This window comes from Lytechinus pictus, chromosome 7 (genome assembly GCF_037042905.1).
Source record: "Lytechinus pictus isolate F3 Inbred chromosome 7, Lp3.0, whole genome shotgun sequence".
Taxonomy (NCBI): Eukaryota; Metazoa; Echinodermata; class Echinoidea; order Temnopleuroida; family Toxopneustidae; genus Lytechinus; species Lytechinus pictus.
Genome location: NC_087251.1, coordinates 44352058 through 44374883, shown reverse-complemented (window position 1 = coordinate 44374883; position 22826 = coordinate 44352058). Strand labels below are relative to the sequence as shown.

Genomic DNA, 22826 nt, shown 5'->3' with positions numbered 1-22826 from the left:
AAATTGTAACAGCTGCTTGACTTTGGAAGAAAAACAAATATTTGATATATGTAGTACAATTTCTTCATAATTTTACCTCTTACAAAGATCAATTTGTACAATCATGTTTTCATTTACACTTCCCTGTAAATTCCACCATTCAGTATTACCATAACTTTAATTCCTTTATATTTCTGCCTTTATATTTCCATAATTTCTGTTTACAAAGATGAATTTTTACATAAATATTACACTGATAAACATGCTGAACAATAATTATTGTCAGGTAGATTGCAAACTTAAAGATGAAAGTCACACTGAAAAGTAGACGAATGACTGCACTCTGAATATTTTTACCCAAAACTGAACATCTGATTTGAAATCCAGTTCCTTTCTTTAAATCTCCATGAACTACATGCATGCATTTACTGATTTATCAACACTAATTGTTTCCGATATGACAATAATGAAAGCCAATACTGATATATAGAGATAATAAAGAGAGAGATTATAAAGCGCTTTTTGCTTGAGGATACAAAGCGCTGCTATTATTACCCAGGCTTTAGCTCGAGCTACCATCACTGGGGCTCAGTGCATTCTCGGTAATATGATATTCAAGGAGATATGATATACTGCAAGCTTCTTGATCCCAATACTCTACATTCCTTAAAAAAAATACATATCTTCAGAGATTTATGTAGTATCGGACTCTTAACACAAATTTTCAACTTAGCATATGTGTATTGTAACCTCGGATATCAAAAGTAATTTTGATTAAATAGTAATGATTACACAAAATCTTATTTTGAGATTTGTGACCGAGTATCTCTTGATACTGTTATAAGTAGAATTTTTGCCCTTGAAAATCTGAAAATGAAAATCCATATTTGATTGTTCAAAATAGACATGAAACGAAATACTCCAAAAATTTGCTTTGCCCTATTAATCGTGGGCCCGGCAGCCACTGTGCAGCGCCAGATCAACGAGGCTCTATCCCTTTAATCGTTGAACGCCAAACAGGGTAGCAGCAACTCCCATCTTTTAACGTCTTTTGGTCTGACGCGGCCAGGGTTTGAACCCCCGACCTCCCGGTTGTGAGACTGGATTTGGAGTCAAGCCTGAGTAAAAGTTTGGGTTTTTTTTTCAAAATGAAATGGTATTATAATATTAAAGTTCTAGATTTAACAAGTTCTGACAAAGTTGAAGCAAGAACACATCGTGAAACAATGAAAGCTAACAAACTGAGTTGATTGAAAATAACTAACAAAAGTAAGCACACATTGGTACATCTGTTAATAGTGGTTTGTAAAAAAAAAGCATGTTCACTGAATAATGGCAGAAAGACATTGCTTAATACTGACTAATTACTGAATTTCTGATTTCTACAAGAATCATCTGGAATATTTGTTTACTTATGAATTAATACTTTCAGGGTCATTTTGTTTGTATTCTGTTTGAATTTATTTGCCCATTATTACAACTAAAAAAAAAACGTTTAAGATGGCAGAATAGTAAGGAAACAGACGTGCCAAAAGATATGATAAATAAATTTGATTCTAAATATGAAATAATATGATTATTAGACCAATATATTAGAACAATATGATTTGAACATGCATAAGAAACTATAACAACCAAAGTTACCAACTGAAGCTCATCTACATTACTATTCAGAACATACTATGGTAGCCCTAATGATGAACCCTACAAATATTAACATACTTTGTTGATTAATATTAATTGAAAATGTTCATCCACAATAAACGGATCAAACTCAATTACAAATTAAACAACACGACAGTATTGCGTGATCCTTTGTCATAATGATATCCATAATTCTGTAGTACAGGATTAAGGATTACAGGATTATACTGAATCCGTCTGTGATAGTGAACTTTTCTTTGATTTGCATACCAATAGGAAACCATGACAACCAAACATGCATTTCTCAGAACACTTAATGGTACTCCTATCATTAAACCCTAAACATATCAACATCAATTTGTCACTTAATACTAATAGGCCACTGAAGTTTAAATTTTTTTTAAATGTCAATCCACGATAAACCAACCACTCAATTACAAAATAAATCACAAATAGTATCGCTTGGGCCTTCACGACATCCACAATAAGGTACAGTACAGAGTAATATATAATCAAGTTACATGTAATACTGAATGATCAAGGTAATATCTAATCCAAACATGCATTTCTCAACACTTAATGGTACTCCTATCATTAAACCCTAAACATATCAACATCAATTTGTCACTTAATACTTATAAGCCACTGAAGTGTAATTTTTTTTCATATGTCCATCCACAATATACCAACCACACTTAATTACAAAATAGATCACAAATAGTATTGCTTGGGCCTCTCACGACATCCACAATAAGGCACAGTACAGAGTAATATATAATCAAGGCACATGTAATACTGAATGATCAAGGTAATATCTAATCAGGTAGTAATGTTCATATGCAACAGGAACCAGGTGGGTGTTTCATAAAGCTGTTCGTAAGTTAAGAGCGACTTTAAGAATGACTGGTGATCCTTTCTTGAGGTAAATGGTAAATTCATTGGCGATGGTTAAGCGCGTAAGAAAGGTTCACCAGTCATTCTTAAAGTCGCTCTTATACGAACAGCTTTATGAAACGGGCCCAAGGTGGGCGTTTCATAAAGCTGTTTGGAAGTTAAGAGCAACTTTAAGAATGACTGGTGAACCTTTCTTACGCGCTAGATAATCACCAATGAACATTTAATGGTGAATATCGTTTACTACAAGAAAGGATCACCAGTTGTTCTTAAAGTCTCTCTTAACTTTATACGAACAGCTTTATGAAACAGCCCCCAATTTAAAAAACCTGATAACTATGCATAGAATACTTTAAAAAATTGTATGAAAAGCAAAATCCCATGAAATCCCAGATGACAAAGGTCAATGATACGCTCTCCAAAAGACAAAAGAAAAACTTCAAAATGCCTGTATAAATGGTATAAATAGCACTATATAGCAAATGGGGCATAGCCGAGTTGAATGAAGTGTCTCTTTCTTACACCGAATGTGAAATGTCACACCATTGCACAAATAAGAATATTCACCAACATAAAGTTGAAAATTTTTTATCTCAACACAAAGAAAAATTTTGAAGAATTACCTCAAAATTTCCGGCTTCTAACTGCAGGTAATTTTTCAAGGTAATTCTTCTAATTTTTCTTTGTGTTGAGATCAAAAGTTTCCACTTGATGTCATTTTCAATTAACACAGACGAACTTTCATGAAACATATTCGCTATTCATATTGTACAACACCTCAGAAGTTAGCGAAAATAATAAATTTTTTCCTATGTAAATCTATGAAAATAAGAAAGAATTATTGAAAGCGAAAAACAAAATCACACCGCAATGCGCATTTAGACAATAAGCCCTACATGTAGTGAATGGGACCTGCATTTACTAAGCGCAATGTATTGAATCCCAATTTTTACAGTGACGCCACCTTACCGTGCAACGGTATGTGTGCAATAGTACGAATGTGAAAATCAACTTTTTTTTTTTTCAATAGGAGTGCCTCTCTTAACTTCATAGTACTGAGGTAAAAATCCTATTCCAGAAATTTATTGTTTGATTTCTTCTCAAAGATTTACAAACACAAACATTCTATGTTCACAAAATTTGTTTATGATTATGTACATGAAGTACTTACAAGTACTTTTTCAAATATGTGCTGAAATTACTTAATTCCATGGCAAGATATTTTAATTAATTTTTTTTTGTAATTTTATTGACCTTTTTCATCCAGAGTAAACATAATAAAACATCCATGATATAACGGATCACATAGTAAGATTCAAATGATGTTGGCATAACATGTCTAACATACAAAATAGAATAACATAAGAAGTCATCTGTTTGTTTACAACAAAACCCAAAATGATCAGGCGCTTGGCCTATGAAAAAAATAACGTAACAAAACAGCCTTCTGCTTTTATCACTTCTTTATGGTATTCAAAATGATGGCCCACTTGCCAACATGCATTTCTAAGTTGCATTTCCTTTGTGCTATGGTATGTTCAACAGTTTCAAGTGATAAAAGAAAGTTACAAAAGTGGGGGAGAGGAGGTTTTGTTTCATCGCATCAACATCTAAAAATATATATTGTTTACCTGACAGGAGCAAAAAGTTCAAAATGAAAAAAATTCTGGGGATTTGGGGCTTACAGATACCAAAGAGAACATATCTTTCAGAGAGGAAATGAGGAAGATCTAGTGAAGCAAAAAGTGAATCAACATTATTCAAAAATTGATTGGACATGGCAAGAAAAAAAGAGTTTCAGGTAAAACTCTGCAAAATGCAAAAAGTGTATCCATTAACTTGTGAATACAGAATAGCCAAACCTTGGTAGGAATCAAATTATTAAGAATCTTATATTGCAGAGCTCAAAGTCTCATATTTATAGTAATACGTAGAGTTGGTGTTAAAAACTCTCTAATTTCTTCTTGTTGAAAACCATAAGTGTCATTTAATCATATGAAATTGGTGGATTGTTTTCCTTCATAAAAAATGTGTGAAATATAGGCCTATACTTTGGTACATCTATTACTTCTCTAGTGATGCCATCAATAGTTAAAGTTGAGATCCATGGAATGTTATCCACAATGTGAATGAAAGTTTTGTGATAGAAGAATGATTTCCATTTTGATGGCATAAACTCGAAACAGTCAAGAAGCAAAAAGTATTCAACAAAGTTAAGCCCTTATTTTTTGCATCTTTCCATCTTAATGGTCTGCCATAGTCATCCAACGTATGCAACACTCTAACAAACCCTTTGTTTTTTATCTTTGGCTCATAAAATGATTTTCCATCTTGTAATATGCATCTCTTATTCCATATTATTCGGTCACATATTTTGTATGTTTTCTGAAAAACTATACTCCAATTTGTCATGATATTTTATACAATTCAGGAATTGTCAATATTTTTGTTACCATGCTTACCTCTGTATAAGCCCTTTTTGATTTAATATAATTTAATTTCAGAATTAGAAATTTTTAAAGAATTACCCAATACTTCAGAAAAAAATATGTAAACATTGATCACTGATCCAGACAAAATCAATCTATATATTCCAAAGCATTCACAAATATCAATCTTTTAATATGTATATTTAGAGTCTCTGGGGAATAACATACTGATCTGATAAGTAATGCTAAACAGAAAATGTACCAAGTGGAACTAAAAATGAGCAATATTTAGTAACAATGAATTCCTCCCATCTGGTGTAGTAACGAAAAAAAATAGTAATAATGAAATATATATGTTGGACTGATTATTATAATACCTTTTCTTTCCAAACACTAATGATCAGTTTGGTCCAAACACCACACATTTCCACATGATAAATCTAAAGAGACAAAGAATGCCTGAAGTAAAGGCAAAACAACTTTCAAAAAAATATATAAACTTTAAGATCCATACTTATGTATGCATAATAAACTTATAAGCTTTTGCACAAATCAAAATATTTCAAGTGTGGCCAGACTCGGGCTAATTTCACATTATACATCTAAACAGACAAAGAATGCCTGAATGAAAGACCAAACAACTTTTTAAAAAAATACAACCTATTAGAACCATACTTAACTCTACATGTATAATTAAATTATACATGTAGTTATAAGCCTGTGCACTAATAAAAATGTTCAAGTATTTCCAGGCTCAGGCTAAATCAGACAAAATGCAAGGAATCTTTCCTAAAGCTAATCATAAGGTTACAAAAATAATTGAAATATGGAAGTTTTTAGTCACACAAATACAAAGAACCCATTTGGTTCACATTTTGGCACTTCATACTCCTGGGGAGCATTTCATGAAACAAATAGTCAATGAATTTCACTGACTCTTGTTATAAGCTACTGAAATCCATGCATCTGATTGGCTCAGAACAAATTAGTCAGTGAAAAACCACTGGCAAGATGCTTCATGAAACACTCTACCAAGGCTCTGTTGCATAATTTAGATAATATACCACGGTCACGGACACCTATACGAACACTGTACGAACGATTTTACACCATGAATAAAAAATTTTGTTTGGTGTTCGTAAAGGTATTTGTGACCATAGCATTAGTCATAACCTCTGGTAGAAGTTTAGATGGGTAATCAGGTAGCCCTAGGGTGCTCTTTTTGCACCCCTTTCATGACCTCTTCAGCATGGGTGTGGCTGACCTTATGTACATCCATGTAGATCTCAGTCATAGTCACTGGTCGAAGAACTTAAAATGGGTAATCGAGTAGCCCTAGGGTGTTCTTTTTGCACCCCTTTCATGACCTCTTCAGCATGGGTGTGGCTGACCTCATGTACATCCATGTAGATGTTAGTCATAGCCTCTGGTAGAAGAACTTTAGATAGGTTATCAGGTAGCCCTAGGGTGCTCTTTTTGCACCCCTCTCATGACCTCTTCAGCATGGGTGTGGCTAACCCTATGGACATCCATGTAAATCTTAGTCATAGCCTCTGGTAGAAGAACTTTAGATACGTAATCCATATACTGTATAAAGAAAAACAAAGGTAATATAATAATAGTAGTATTAGTAGTTACATTTATATACATGTAGCTCTTTCTAAGCGCTTTACATTGTAATTATTATTATCCCGCACGCAATATATGCACTTTCGTATAATGAATGATAAGTTACAACAGAATATAATAAATTTATCAGTGAAGTCTTGTCATAATTTTTAGATTTCTAGTGTGAATATGTGGAGTCTACCGGTATTTACATTAAAACAACATCCAGTTGAAAATTGATTTTGGACATTTTAAACAAGTTTGCAACAGTATCAAGAGATATACTTTTATTCTATTCTTGCTTTTTTTTTTCCAAAATATAAAAACTAATATACTTTCGCTATTTTCAAGTTTCTTATTACAGATATAAGCATTGACAACTCCAATAGTTCTATTTTATAATCACCTATTATACAAAATTTCAACCAGAAAAAAGGTATAAAATCTATGAAAATTACTCAATTATCAAATCCAAACAATCACACAATTAATTGATTAAAAAAGTTCAACAATCAAATAAACAAGTAATCAAATAATACAGAAATATTTCATCGGTTGGGGGTTAATCAAATAATTAATTTTTCAAGCTTCTACCAATCGATTTTTGTTTTCTGCTCCTGGGACATTCTCAAGTCAAGTAGGGAAACATGACTGAATGAGAGCTTGAGAAAGTCCACTAGAGTGGATGAATGGTTTGCCCTTTAAAGAAGTAGCCTAGGAGAAGCTTCAGTATTTCATAAAGTGATCGAATATTCATAAATATGACAGATTTATTTGTGTTCAAGGTTTACCTTAATGTGTTTGGTGCAGTAAATCTTGACCAGTTCCCCCATGACTGCATCCATCTGCTCTTCTTTGAACGGTCCTAGCCTTACATTACTCCCCATTCCAACTGAAAGAGGGAATTAAATTATTTCATTAATTCTCTTCTTTGAATGGCACTGATCTCACATTTCTCGCCATTCCAACTGGTAAAAAAGAATAACATAATTGCATAATTCTCTTCTTGAATGGTTTTTGAACGGCCCCAAAGAATAACATCATTTCATTACAAATCTCTTCTTTGAATGGTTCTACTGACTAATCTCACATTACTTGCCAATCCATTAATTTTTCTTCAATGCTTGAATGGTCCCATCCCAAACCCAACCCAACCCACCCCCCCCCCCAAAAAAAATCAAATTATAATTTTATTTCACTTTCTTACTTCTATGAGGTCCCTTTTTCTTGTAACACTGGTGTCTCTCACAGGGTCTCTGAAAGTAAAATTCATTCAGGCTAGAGATCAGAATACTGTTGTAAATACATTACCAGAGCATAAAAAGATCCTATCAATTTTATCATCAATTTGTAATTCTTTATTGTCGAGAGGTTTCTTTTACTTTTAAGAGGAAACTGAATTGGGTTCAGTTCAAGGCATATTTATTTCAAGGAGTGAATGTATTGATAGTTATGTACGTTTTTTTTAGATATTGAGCTTACTCTGTTCATGATAGAACAGATTTTAAAGTAAAGATAAGTGCAAATCATCGGGGCTTTGTACATTTCAATGAGTATTAGTATTGGCTTTTTTGTGCTCTCTTAGCATGATTTTAATAGATCCTGAACAATGAGATTTACCACTAAGCCTGATTGCCCTTTCATCATCAAGGCTTATCAAAATCTAGTTGAAATGATGGCCAAAAAAGGTGATTTCATGAGCTATCAATAACAAGATCCGTATCATTTATCCGAAACCAAGCTCTGTGTTGTATATAGCTCAGTCTATAGCAGACCTAATCACCCACTGAACACCCAGACCAACATCCAGAGACATTAAATCAACCCACATATGAAGTTCTGCATTTAATCAATACACAGAATCGGTCGTAGCTTGAAAAGAGAATTGTTCGTTCATTGTGCAAAATTGGGACAAGCAAATGGCCCTGGAACGATTATATGAAACCCCCGTTATTAATTTCTAGGTCATACAAACTTCTATTATAGCTACACAATGGTTCAACTTGCTTATTAGTCAAGAGCACATTTGTTCAGGGGTGGCGCCAGGGTTCTTTGATGGGAGGGGGGGGCAAGATGAGTCATGACCTATATCTTTTTTATCATTTTAATTTGGGGGTATTAGCTGTCTTTTTATGCTCTTATTTCTTTTCTCTCTTTATCTTACTTATTTCTTTCTCCCACTACTTGAAAAACTGTCATTACATAGCATTCAGTCAGATTCCAATTAAAGCATACCTTTCCTTGGAAGATGTTGTGTAGATATTTCTTGTTCCTTTGGGTCAGATAGACCATATCTGCTGTCTTCAATTCATTTACGAATCTAGAAAAGAAATACGCAATTAGGTTTAATACAAATTTCTGCTCAACTGAATAGAATTTGTTAAAACTAAAGTGAATGGGTCATCCTTTTTATGTGTGTTCAGATGTGGGTTAAAATCATGCAATGTTAAATGTTCTGTTCATGATATTGAATTAGGGGGGGAAATTACTTGGGGGGGGGGGCCTTGGGGCAATTTAAACCCCAAAATGCTCAATAGAGCCCTGAAAAATACCTACTCACTGGAATGTTATCCAATGTTACAGATTTAGGCAGTAGGTTGTGAAATTCCATTGGCCCATATTCTGAAGTCAGGTTTAACTTAATAGACCACGGTCTAACTCTGTGCTAAAATCATGGGGAGCCAAAAATTCAAAATTTCTGTTTATATTGTATATTTCTTATGTTTAATATTTTGTTTCCTTTTGCTTTCACAATGAAGAAAAATACTTCAGATATCATTCACAGACAATTAGAGACAATTGAATGAGTTAATAAATTTGATGCGTACTGTTAGGGATTTGCGCCCCAATTGGCTCTCCATAGTTAAACCGCAACTTTAAACCAGGGTTTACTTTAAACCCCAGTTCAGAATACCGGCCTTTGGGTTTAAATGAAAGAGTGTGCCTCAATCTTGGTGGGAAAAATGATGATAATAATGCACAGAAATGTATGGTATACCATCACCAAAATGATCAGATGATTGTTAGACATGAACATTTCAGCTGTAACTTTGTAACTTCATGGAGGGCATCTCAGAAGCAATCCTTTACTGTTAACCCTTTACAAGCCAACTAGAAATGATAATCAACAAAAATATTTCATTCATTTGTTGATCTTTAATTATCATAACTATTTCAAGTTCACTGATATAGCAGGGCCTTCTATTATCGATAATTAAGTTAAGTGTCTAAATAATTCTGTCTGTCTCTCACTCTGCTACTCGCTCTCTTTGTCTCTCTTCCTCTTTCTCCAGTCAATACAGGGGGAAATATCCCAAACCTGGTGATAATCCCCTCACCCCCCAAAAAAAATATATATACAAACTATCTTTGAAATTTCTTCAATTCCTAACCACGTACAACTTTAAATGTAAACCGAAACGGACAGATCTTTCAATAATTCGGTTTAACGCAGTGTTCACTCTCTCAATACCAAAACAGTCATGTACAAGTATTCGAGATGATATTTAGGAGTATATAATGTGAATGAAAGGGAACTGATGATAAATTGGTTTATTAGAGAGCTCTATTTATCAAATTTGTTATTAGATGACTAATCTATTTTTAAAGGAAAAGTATGAAGTTATTAAGTATTAAACACAAACAAAGAAAAAATGATAAAAACAACAACAAAAAAGAAATGTAAAAAAATAACCAATGAAAACGGTTTATTCAAGAATAAAGAATTTCAAATATGAATGTAATGATTGGAAAAGAAAAAACAAAATGAACATAAATATATTGTGTACAAAAAGAATAAACAATAATCAAAAGCACAAATAAATTTATGATGATTCATTAAAATTAGACAATAATAATATAAAAGGAAATGTGTCCTGCGGAAACTCATTCACACGAGTGTCAAATACATAATGTAAGGACTATTATGTAGAATATTTTCTGCAACCCCCCCCCAAAAAAAAAGCATAGTTATGTAAAATAAATTTGATTATGCTGTATGTAATTTGATAATCTTTAGGTGTAAATTCTCATGTCTGGATGTTGAATCAATTACCCCTGCACATGGAGAAATTAGTCAAAATGCACTTAGTTTGGAGAAAATCAGTTTTCCTCTTTGTCCATACACATGATGAATCTTGTAGGTTTTTGTGCTCAAAAATAATTTTGTGCATCAATCAAAGTTAGCTATATAATTTCAATTAAGCTATAAACATCATTTCATAAATTCACAGTATACTTCAAATTAAGATGATAAATGACATGTTCAAAGAATGTAGACTTACTAACACTGCAAAACCACATAAGGATCAAGTATAAATCAAAACATTGTTTCAGCACAGGATTACAGATAATCCAAATTATATGTAACAGGGAATCTGTGGTAAATGTCAACCATTATTACTATTATCATTATTATTTCAGTAATAGGTGAAAAGAAATTGTCGTATAATATTTTGATTCAGAAATAAACATGAACATTGTTTAATATTCGATAAAATATTACTTGTCTTATAATCATAAATAAATAATTCAGAGATATAAGAACATACCATTAACTCTCCCTAAGTCAATGGTCTAATTAAATACTGTTTGTTTGTATAAACTATACTTTCTTTTACATTTCATGAAAGATCAAAATGTTTTCTATAATATAAATTTTGATTTGAGTTTGGCAGAATTTAATGTACTTAAAAAAATTCATGTTACCTCGGAAATTAGTTTAAACTTTTTATTTTTTATTTTTTGATGATATGGATCCTAATCAAATGATAGACTGAAAATCTATCATGTGGCCATTAGTCATTTAATTTTGGCTAACAGGAAATTGATCAGTCAGATATAACATCTTATAAAACATATACTACACATCATTTTGCTAAGGCATTAGAATAATTACACACACTTGAACGTTGGAACAGTCCAAACGCCCTCCGCTACACCTCAGGCATGTTAGAACTGTTCCAAAGATCCCTTGAGCATGTAATTATTACTAATGCCCTCCATGATGAGTATAACTTGTATATTACCTGATGTTCCCAAAGATGTTGTCAAACCAGCTGTCACTCTCCTCACCATCATCTACCCCCTGACTCAGGTCAATGACCTCATCTTCTCGATCACCAGGTTGTCTATCTTGATTTTCTCCTGCCCGTCCTTTCTCCCCATCTCCCACAAGACTGGTCCCTCCACCAGAGCTATCGTCAGATATGTGCACAAGATCATCTTGCTTCAGCCCTGGGGGACTTGGCCTTTGATTCTCTCCAGAGTGATAATTGTCCGATGACAACCCATCTACCTCATCATGACTACTTCCTACAACCACAGGAGTAGTCTTTGGCGATCCATCCTCAACATCCATGGGTTCTTCTTCTTCCCCACTAAACCTCTGATTCTCCTTGATTTTGTGAGGGCTATTTTGACTTGACCCTTGGCTGTCGCTATCGAATGCGAGTTCAGTCAACAGTTTCTTAATGTGGGGTTTCTGCCTCTTCTTTCCAATGTGTGATGAGTGTTTTGAGGTAGTGTGGATAGTGTCTTTGTCTTTGTTGCTCTGCCTACTGGACAGAGCCAGTCTGCTGTGCTTTGGCCTCTTGTTTTTTAGGTTCCCAGTCTGTTCTCTCTGCTCAACATGGCTTGATGCAGTCCTCGCTTCTTCCGAGCCATCAATGTAGATGTCACTGTCATACTTTGCTGTATGTAAAGGCAAATGCTGTCTCGACTCTTTCACCTTCTTAGTTGAGGGTTTTGCCTCTGCAGTATGTAGGAAGCTGACAGACATCAGCTCATCATCGGAAGATGACTTTGGAGCCGTTTCCTGTTCAGGAGCTTGAAAGATTTCTTCCTGGTTTATCTCAGGTAATTCCATCGGAGATGTCTCTACCTTCAAGGATTCATGGACAGTTTCAGGGCATCGTAGCTTGATATCAGTAAGAAGAACAGAACAATCGCTAATGGGATGTCTTACAGATTCTGAAACATTATTGCTCTTCTTATTCAATGATTCATCCGTTTCTGGCACTGTATCAGAGTGTATTTTTTGCTTCTTGGATTCTTCTGCTACAACTTCATGTTCATCCTGACCATTCTTTGCCTCTTCAGTAGATTCCTCTATCACATCATCACAGAGCACTTTTTTCTTTGAAGAACCTACTTTACTTGCACCTCCCCTTTTCCCCTCTGCTCTTTTAAGTGACAACTTGCTCCTACTTTTGACATTCTGCCTCCTCCTCGGTTTATAATCAAAGTCCCCTGATGATGACGGTGAGCTTTCGGTCGCTTGGGAAGTCCATGTCAGCCTACCTATTCCCGACTCTTGGCCTACAGATGACGAGCGTATGGTCGATTCAGATTTGGTCGAGTTCAAAGAGCCTTTCAATCGGCTTTCATATGTAGTCGAGGTGGAAGTTCCTTCTGATGACGAGCCATCTACCTTCATGGGTGAATCTACCACCACATCTTCTATGTTTTCAAGTTTACATGTTACAATTTTATGGTCATTCATACAGCGGTTTCTTTCCGCTTTGACACACTCAGAATCTACCATTGGGGGTAAATCTACCGCTGCATTTTCCATGTTTTCGAGTTTACATGTTACAGTTTTATGGTTTCCTTCCACTTTGACACACTTATCATCAGGTTTCACACTTAAAGCGGTTGAAGTCTTCGCTGATACTTCTTCCTGAGGACATCCTGGAAGGCTACTTGTTGGATCATCACCATGTCTCACTGACAAACCCTCCTTGGACGCTAACAAGCTCGGGCCACCACCCAATAACTCAAATCGCTCACCACGTCTCGGTGACAAATCCTCGTTGGACGCTAACAAACTCGGGCCACCACCCAATAACTCAAATCGCTCACCATGTCTCAGAGGCAAAACTTCCTTGGAATCTAATAAACTGGGACCACCACCGCCAAATGGCTCATCTAGGTCTGGTACCCCGTCCGAGTTGCAGTCCATGTCAGAGACTGATGGGGATGGCAAGATTTCTGGCTTGATTTCATCGGCAGTCTCTGTGTCAGTTCTTCCCAACTCCTGCTCAAAGAAACCCCCGCTCTTTGATTGGCCTCGGAGATCTGTTTTCTCTTTCAATCCAGGAGCCTCTGTCTTCATTCCTTTGACACTGTGTAGGATTTAGAAGAAAAAGACCGATAACCAGCTAATCTGGTATGGAAAGTCTGCATTTTTGTTAATATCACATCATAGGAATTATTTATAACACAAACATAATAATAGGTTATAAAGACAATCAAATTGCTGAATCATCATATAATCAATACACCTGTAGGTTTTTGGGGTGTGACTTTGTTGACAATTTCATATTTAGAACGTGTACACGGATAATAAATCTACACAATTATTCTTTTTTTGCTCTATTAAATTTTTACCTTGCTTTAAAATTTTCTCAGTCAAGGGATATTTATTTTTTTAATTCATTCAATCTTAATCCTTCAATTACATCAAAGATGAATAAAGATAAAGGAGTTCAAGGAATAAAATTTACTTCATTTCAGAAAAAATGGAATACATGAGTCAGCTTGCAGAGGATGTGTAACCTATTTTCAGAGATTAACTTGATTCTACAAGCGAAAAAAAATGAAATTAGCAATAACACAGCAACTTACATTTTCTTCAACTTATTCCTCTTCCTGTGGGCTGACTCGGTTACAGGCTGACCCACAAAGTCATCATCTGCTTTGGGAGCAAAATAGCTGCTGATTGCGATGTGTTTGGAAGGAGGTGGAGTAGCACACAGCGATTTCATCAGCTGCGACGTGGTATGACCAATGGTCGATGGATGGTACTTGCAGACGAAGACCACGAGCTTCTTGGCGAAGAGTCTGGCAGTAGTGAATCCTCCACCTGCAAAGAGATGAACATGGAAAGTTTGAGGAAACGTTCTACAACACGCTGCTAAGTCAAGGCCTACTGCACAAATTGTAGTCAGACTCAGAACAGTTGAACCAAATTCAACCAATTTAACATTTTTGCCCGACAGTCCTTAATTTCAGCAACTAAAAAAGTGAAATACACACGGACTGAATTACTATCAACTGTCTGCAATACTTCAAAAATATTAGAAGATAAAACAGCATCTGTCTATTGACCTCAGCTGCCGAAGATATGCAGTTATCTTGCCTTCTTTTTATTCCATTTTCAATGTACAAAGATTTATAATGGAAACATCTACTGCTCAGGGCCCCCTCTTACAAAGAGTTGCGATTGATCCGATCAACCACATCTATGGACGGCCAGCAACATCAACATCTAAAATGCAAATTTGTTCAAAATATTTTCTAGATATGTTTATTCATATACTCATCATTCTCTTGAAGATTCAGTGTAATTCTCTGTGTTTACTAAGGAGATTGTGCAAATTTCCTGTAGAAAATAAGTATGGTATGGATGGATTTCCATACAGTCGAGATTGATTTGATCAATCGTAACTCTTTTTGAATTTCATTTACAGAAAAAAAAAGGAAAGAATGGATTTGAATTCAATTTTTTTGTAAATTTATAAGGAATAGATTCGAATTTCATTTACTGTAAGAAAATAATAAATTTAAATCTAATTTCCTGTTAAAAAAATAATATGAAATTATGAATGTCATTTACAGTAGAAAGAAATGGATTTGAATTTCATGATACTGTACATATGAAAATAAATAAATTTCATTTTTAATGATTTAAAAAAGAAGAAATCTTCACCTGCATGTCTTGAGTTATCATCCTTCCAGACTGGTGATCCAATCTTAGTTGGCATTAAGCATGAGTGGTGATGCATGTTACAATCTACAAACTTATAACCAATCTTAACAGACTGACCTGCAAGAAAATAGGAATCATAATTGATTTCAGTGGTGGGTCATCGGTCATTTTTTGCAATCCGAGTCCCAACTGCATTGCTCCAATCATGACCCGGTACACCAAATTTAAAAAAAATGAAAAAATGAAAAGAAAACTCTAAACTGGTTTAGAGTGACAAATATTCTAAAATTCATCCCCCCCAAAAAAAAAAAATAATAATAATAAAATAGATTTCATGAAGCACATACAGAAAACTAAATGCCATTAGAAACAACCCAAAAAAATATATATCACAGCAGTCAAATATGCCTACTGTCTGAAGAGAAATTATATAAATGTGAATCCAAAAGAATGGCAGAACTATGATGAATTAGTTATCATAAATTAATCATTTTAATGCATTTTTTCAATTTCAGTTTCTAGATAAACTTCATACCTGTTGTAATTTGATGCTCATCTGTGATTGGTTGTTTCTTAGAATCATTTCCTTCTTTGACACCAGCCCATTTCTTCTTCCTAGTTTGCTCATAGTGGGAAACCACCTTAGCCTTGATGGGGTCCCGAAGTAGGATAATGATCTCCTGTTAAAGTTAAAGGAGAATGAAACCCTTGAAACCAGCTGAATCCATATCAAAGAGAAAAATCAAAGAAACATATTGTTGAAAGTTTGAGGAAGATTGAATGAATAATAAGAAAGTTATGAGCATTTGAATATTGAGATCACTAATGCCATGTAGATCCTCCAATTGGCAATGCGACCAAGATATGTGATGTCACACACGTACAACTCCCTCATTACTTTAGTACTTATTTCACTTATATTCTCACTTTTATAGAGTCTATCATAAGGTGAGGTGTTCTCTTTATGAGAGGACAAGTACAGAGGTTTCACAACATTATATCATTGATGAATCGTTTGTCATATGATTAGAATGAGCAAAAAGAGATGTTTTGGGGTATATTTTCAGTGTCCAAAAGGGGAGAGTTGTTCATCTGTGACATCATAGATCTTGGTCGCATTGCCAATGGGAGGATCTCCATAGCATTAGTGATCTCGACATTCAAATGCTCATAACTCTTCTATTGCTAGTCCTATTTTACTCAAACTTTTGTTGATCTTATTCTTTGATTTTTCTGCTTTTACAAAAGCTAACTTGCTCCAAGAGTTTCATTCTCCTTTAAGACAAAAGACACTTGGCATTCTTAGTTTCATAAAGAATTTAATCTATGTAATAAACTATTTCACCTTTCATTTATTTATTATTTCCAGTACTTCATTAGGTTAGATGTTTATAAAAATAAAAACATTAAAAAAAAGGTTACACTTCGTAATTCCGAAGGTTCGTAATTCCGAAACACGTAAATTGCCTATACCTCGATGTTCGTTAATCCGAAAACATAAAAGGGTTTGTTAATCCGAACATTTGTGGCGTTATTCCGAAGGTTCGATAATCCGAAAACGAAATAAGGTTCGATGTTCCGAAGGTTCGATAATACGAAAACAAAATAAGGTTCGTTGTTCCGAAGGTTCGTTAATCAGAAAACGAAATAAGGTTCGTTGTTCCGACGGTTCGTTAGTCCGAAAACGAAATCAGGTTTGTTAATCATTTCGTTTTCGGACTAACGAACCTTCGGAATTACGAACCTCATTTCGTTTTCTGATTAACGAACCTTCAGAATTACGAACCTCACTTTGTTTTCAGACTAACGAACCTTCGGAATTACGAACTTCATTTTGTTTTCGGACTAACGAACCTTCGGAAATACGAACCTTTGGAATAACGAACCTTCAGAATATCCGAACCTTCGGAATAACGAAGCTTCGGAATTACGAATGTATGCGGAAATAAACATGGTGGCATATTCAATAATCTAGGTACTGTTTTCTGTTAATACCGAGTACAAATATTAAAGTCATGAATCCAAAAAGAAAGGAAAATAAATCTTGGACTTAAATGCTCTTTAATTTCAATAGTAGAACAGGGTCAACTACAGTTAAAAAAAAAAACACTTTCACAGAACAGAGCTCTGATCGCAGAATTTTTTAATTTGAGTGAAAAGCAAAACAAAATTTATATATATTTATATTCTAGAAATTATCAATTCTGGATAAGGGGGAATAGAACTAGAATCTACAGAATATCGTTTGCACTAACAAGGAAAACTTGTTAAATGGTACTTTATAAATAATGGTCAAAACTCATGAAAACTGTACTGCTATTCCAATAACAAATTATTAACATTCTATAACTATAAGAAAAATCATTTGTGATGAATGGTCAAAATAAGTAATGAAACTGAATTGCCAAAAGATAACGAAAGAATCATTAAATCTATCAAAGTAAAGTCTCTAGTCACCTGTAAATGCCTGTCTTCAAACCAGGTCTGCCGATGATTAAACTCATCAGGAACGATGTAAAGTTCGGTCAGGAGTTTGCAGTTCTTACTCACCTGTAAATTCGAACGAAGATTACCGTAGTCTACCTTTAATTTTAAAAGCCTATCTGTAGATTTCAAACATTTTCCAATTACAAAAATTAACACCCCTCCACTCCAACCAAAATGCCAATTGAGATCAACTGGATACACGATATAGGATTGAATTTTAAGGAATCATTGCATACTGTTGTGTAAAAAATAAATGTATAGCAAGTTCCATAAGTCTGTGCAGTCCCCCTAGTCTGCGCATATATGCGTATCTGCCCGATTCTAGTAAAAGAATACATGCAAGTAATGCAACGAACACAAACTTTACACATGCAATACATAGTCTATAGACACAGATATTCATTTTAAAAATCTGACTCAAAATGGCGGAAAAATAATGAATTTTTGCCATGTCATGTGACGGCCAGCCTCAACAAAATGCAGCCTTTCTCATCGAAATCCCAGAATCGCGTGCAAAGTGAATTAGGTGCGCAGACATGGGGAACCATTTTTCCATTTTTTGTTCAATCTGAAAAAGACTGCCAAAGGTTTTTTTCCAAGAAAAGCATCTACCCAGTTCAGTTGTTGTGTGTCCAAACGATAAATTTTAGAAAGTAATTTGGAAAAATTTACAAGCGAAGTTTCATCAATTTATAGTACAAAATGTTAGGAAATATTATAGAGAACAAAATAGACGATGATTACAACTATTGAATTCATATTTTTAGTGTAATCCAAAGACAAAAAAGAAGGCTTCAAAAATATAAAGTGTCCATGACATCCGACCCCCTCCCCCCCCATCCTATATTTCTTTCATATTTTGACGAGATATTTGGCATCGGAACATTATCAACTGAAATATTTTGTGAAATAAAAAGAAATTCATGTTAAATCTTAACACAAATTGTTAGGTGCGTAAACTTGGGGACCACCACCATTAATTATGTCTATCCTCATTTCAAGAATCAACTTCAGTACGTGTGCTAAAAAGTATAATCAAGAATAAGTATACAAATTACAATATTATCATGGTTATCATGGTTATAAAGTTAAACTCTGTACAAACAATAGATATTTCACTAAGTGTAATTTAACAATCATCACAATATTTTATAGGTCATTTGGCTATAGCCTTTTCATCTAGTCTATTTCTTAACAAAAAACATGTCATGATTAATTAATGTTGTTGTCATCATTGCCCCGGGGACCTCGACACGTCTTAAGACAGTACGTGTTCAGGCGCTGCCGCAGTAATTGTCATCATACTCATACTATAGAAAGAAAGCTCAACTTACCCTCATGAAATACAGTCGTCTCTGTTTGTTCGTCTTTTCTTTTTCCATTGTTTATGATGTAATTCTTGACCATAATTAAACGAAGTCGATTCCTTAGCTTGAGTGATTTTGCCTCAACTGTCAACTGATCAAGACAAATTTAATCGAGTTCCGAAAAGGTATCCAGAGCATGCAGAGCAGCGTTACCCGTATTCACCATGTTCACACTGTCCTCGAGCTATCGCTGGACCGGACCGGGGCGGAGCGGCTGGGCAAGCTGAGACACTCCGTTAACTCGAGCGCGGCGCGGTATCGAAGCGGTTATGGTAGCTCAGAAAATGAACTAAGGGGAGGGGGGGGGGGCCGGGGGGAGAAGAAGTATAAGTTTTCGAACCCCTGCCGTGAGTCTGTTCATATAGTCTAGCCTTGAGACTCAATCCATAGGTACGTACATGATGTACAAGTAGAGAATATATGATGAAATGCCCTTGAAAGCTTCTCAGTTGTATATTTTTATTTTCCCCCTTTTTTTGTGGGGGAGGGGGGACCTCGATCATGCATGCGTATACTCGGTCACGAAACTGAATTGTCTTCCCTTGCATCTTGATTTGATTTATTCCGTAGGATCATTTCACCCTGACAAAAAATGAATGAGGAGAAGATCAAAGGAAAGAAAGAAAAAAAAAACATTTTCTATTGTTTAATATTATTATTATTTGTTTGGTTTGCCTATGATATTAGGCATGTTTCTTTTGCTTCTTTTTCTTTACAAAATCATGATGTAAATTGGTCTTTTCATTATCGTTAGACTGCATGTCTATCAGTTCTGGGGATAATTAATGTATTTAGGCCTATAAGCCTCCGTCAGGCGTCAGCCTAATAAGAACAGTAATCTTACAACGAATATATGTTATAAAGTTACATAATTACTTTGAGCATGCAGTGGTGTAACAGGCGGGGGCTAGGGGCAAGCTGCCCCCCCCCCCCCTGGCGGATTTCACCGGGAAAATAAAAAACGGGAAAACGAGAAAAGGGGGACAGAGAAAAAAGGAAAGGGAAAGAAAGAAAAAGATCGAGGAAAAGGGAAAGGGAAAGGGGAAAATGAAAAGAAAGGGAAAGAAAGAAAGAACTAGGGGAAATGGAAGGAAAGCTGGAAAAGGAAAGAAGAACATGTGAGGGAGTAGAAATATCCTGAAATACTAATACATTAGCATGATTAGCAAGAGAGGGATATACAATCAAAAGATATGACTCAATGGCACGGGCAAGAATGTCGGGAAAAAGGGAGAAAGAGGCAGAAAGAAACGGGAAATGAAGGTAGAACCAAAAGCTTAATTGGAAAATCAGAAAATAAAGAAAAGGGACGAGAAAAAAAGAAAAAAACTTAATGACACGACCAGGTTGCCGAGGATTGAAAATTATAAAGAACGGGAAGAAAGGTGGGTGGCGTCTATTATATGCTTGCTAAATTTTTATGCAATAATGGTCACAGTCAGGACAAACAATCCTGGAAAAATCCTTAGCCAAAGTAAGGTTAGCCAAGGGCTATAGTTATATCCCCCGATATTATGTCCTAACCTATAAGTAAAGCTTTGCGCTTGCTATATATTTATCGTAAAAGCCTGTTTACTTTGGCTAAATTTCCAAAAGCTACTATCAAATAAGTATAATAAACATTTTTAAAGGCCATTTTTTTCTAGCTCGCTTCGCTCGCTGGCGACTTTTACAATTTTTTTCCACATTTGATATGTTGTGCTGCCTCAAATTTTTTTTGTTTATTATCCGCAACTGCGTTGAAGTCAATATGTGTTGTGTATGTACCCGCAATTTGATAAAACAGTGGCCATCTGCAATGTTTAAAAATATCACGGGGTTCCGGGGGCTCCGCCCGAGACCAGTGGCGGCACCAAGGTGGAGGCACGGGAGAGATTTGCCCCCAGTGAGTTGGCCCCACCCCCGAAATTTCGAAAAATAAAAAAAAAATTGTATAGTACATGTTGTCATAAGCATCCTACTAAAACTGAATAGTGCTCCAAAACAGCCTTTTCGTTTCTTAAATTTTGAAAAATTTCTCATTAATTCACTGTTAGTTCCCAATAATTTTTGTCAGTAACATAAATCTTTCGGGTCATTATAAAAATTTAAAATGTCGCCCGCGCTATACACGCTCGCAGTAGCTATTGACTGAGATAAGAAAATTATGTTCAAGTCAATATGCTTCTCGCGATTAAAGTTTTCATTATTCGTTTTAGTGAGATACACACCCTGCATGCGTACTCATAATTTTCAAAAATAAAAAAAAATTCAGCTCGCGCTATGCGCTCGCATTAAAAGTTTAATTAGATAGTCATCAAGTTCTTGATTACAAAAGGTGCACCGCTTATAGAACGTCCAGTTATCATCTCAGGATGTCAAAAAAAATTAAGGATTTGGTGAGATATCATCTTCTATTTTGTTAAATGCTGAAGGTTTGAGAAAAATCTATCAAAGATTTTTTTTAAAAGTTATTAGAATATTTTTTTTTTTGTAACGTCATATGCGAGCAGCTTCCCGTATAGCTTATTATTAAAAAAATCAGTGAAATGTCATTTTCTCAAAAAATGAAGAAATTGTTTTGTACCTTAATTCAGTATCAAGTTATCAACAAACAAATCATTTGATTTGATTTGATTTATTGATTTCCGTTTCACAATTGTACATAAAATGATAAACATAACATAACAAGGTCGAAAATACTACAAGACATAATAAACAAATATATATAATATAATCATTTCATACTCGCTCCTGAAAGAAAATCAATTTTAGTAACATATGGAAAACTAGCGGACAGAAGGTCCTCGCTGCACGCGCGCACCCTTATAACATGCAGAATTCCCTTGCATTATACCCTTTTTTCACAAACAAATGTGTATCAAGGACAAGCGTTGATTCAGATAGAATTTCCGCCCTCCTGAAATGAATGGTAACAACTTCTTCTATCAGATGACCATAATTTTTTTTACATTCAATTGGTGGGAAATATGGCACTTTATTACAATAAAATCACTAGAAACCATCCATAGTCAGGAATATGTATTGGGATAATGGGTTTGGGGGACATTTTTATAGTACCCGGGTGGATTATATCCGTCGTCACATCGGTGGGTGGTGGTATCATGAATTTCCGCCTAGATTACAATAAAGAGCACATTGTAAGGCAAATACTCATGAAAGAACCATGGAGATTGGTTAATAAGGAAATAGGGCACTTTTATCATCAAATCAGAGGAGATTTTCTTTGTGATAGTGATGTCCGAAGAGCAAACCTACACTCGTGACGGGTCCATTATGTATACGAGGGGTGCATTCTAGCTTACCACTGCATAGCTAAGTCTGAAAATTAAGTTTTGCTTATTTCTTTCATTTTATAATGATGTTTAAATGTTCAAACAACGATAATTTATGAAAATTGACTCAAAATATTGCGAATCAACGCTGAAACATTATCTGTGTATACATTTTATCCCTCTGTAATGCTATTTCCCCCATAAAGCCCCAATGGAACATTCCGCACCACTAGTCATACGATGATCGCGAGGTCTGCAAACGTCGTCTGCTATGTTTTTACATGTCCGGTACACTGCATACAAGTTTTCGATATGCATGTAGGCCTACCATTGAAAAATTGAAATAATAGATTCATTCTATGTTACATAACATATGGGGCAGCTGCTCGAATATGACGTCACAAATTAAAAAAATATATAATAACCTTCTTAT

General features: G+C 34.8%; 1 protein-coding gene across 1 annotated transcript; it reads right to left on the bottom strand.

Moving 5' to 3' along the window:
- Positions 1 to 3541: 3541 nt before the first annotated feature.
- LOC129264360 (uncharacterized) lies at positions 3542 to 19353 on the bottom strand. Its single transcript, XM_064102831.1, has 10 exons — positions 19086 to 19353; positions 17722 to 17814; positions 15800 to 15944; positions 15265 to 15381; positions 14181 to 14418; positions 11582 to 13678; positions 8790 to 8874; positions 7762 to 7810; positions 7346 to 7446; positions 3542 to 6533 (listed from the first exon to the last, which is right to left on the bottom strand). Exons 1-10 carry the CDS (start codon positions 19131 to 19133, stop codon positions 6399 to 6401), a joined length of 3108 nt encoding a protein of 1035 aa, XP_063958901.1. The 5' UTR covers positions 19134 to 19353; the 3' UTR covers positions 3542 to 6398.
- Positions 19354 to 22826: the final 3473 nt, after the last annotated feature.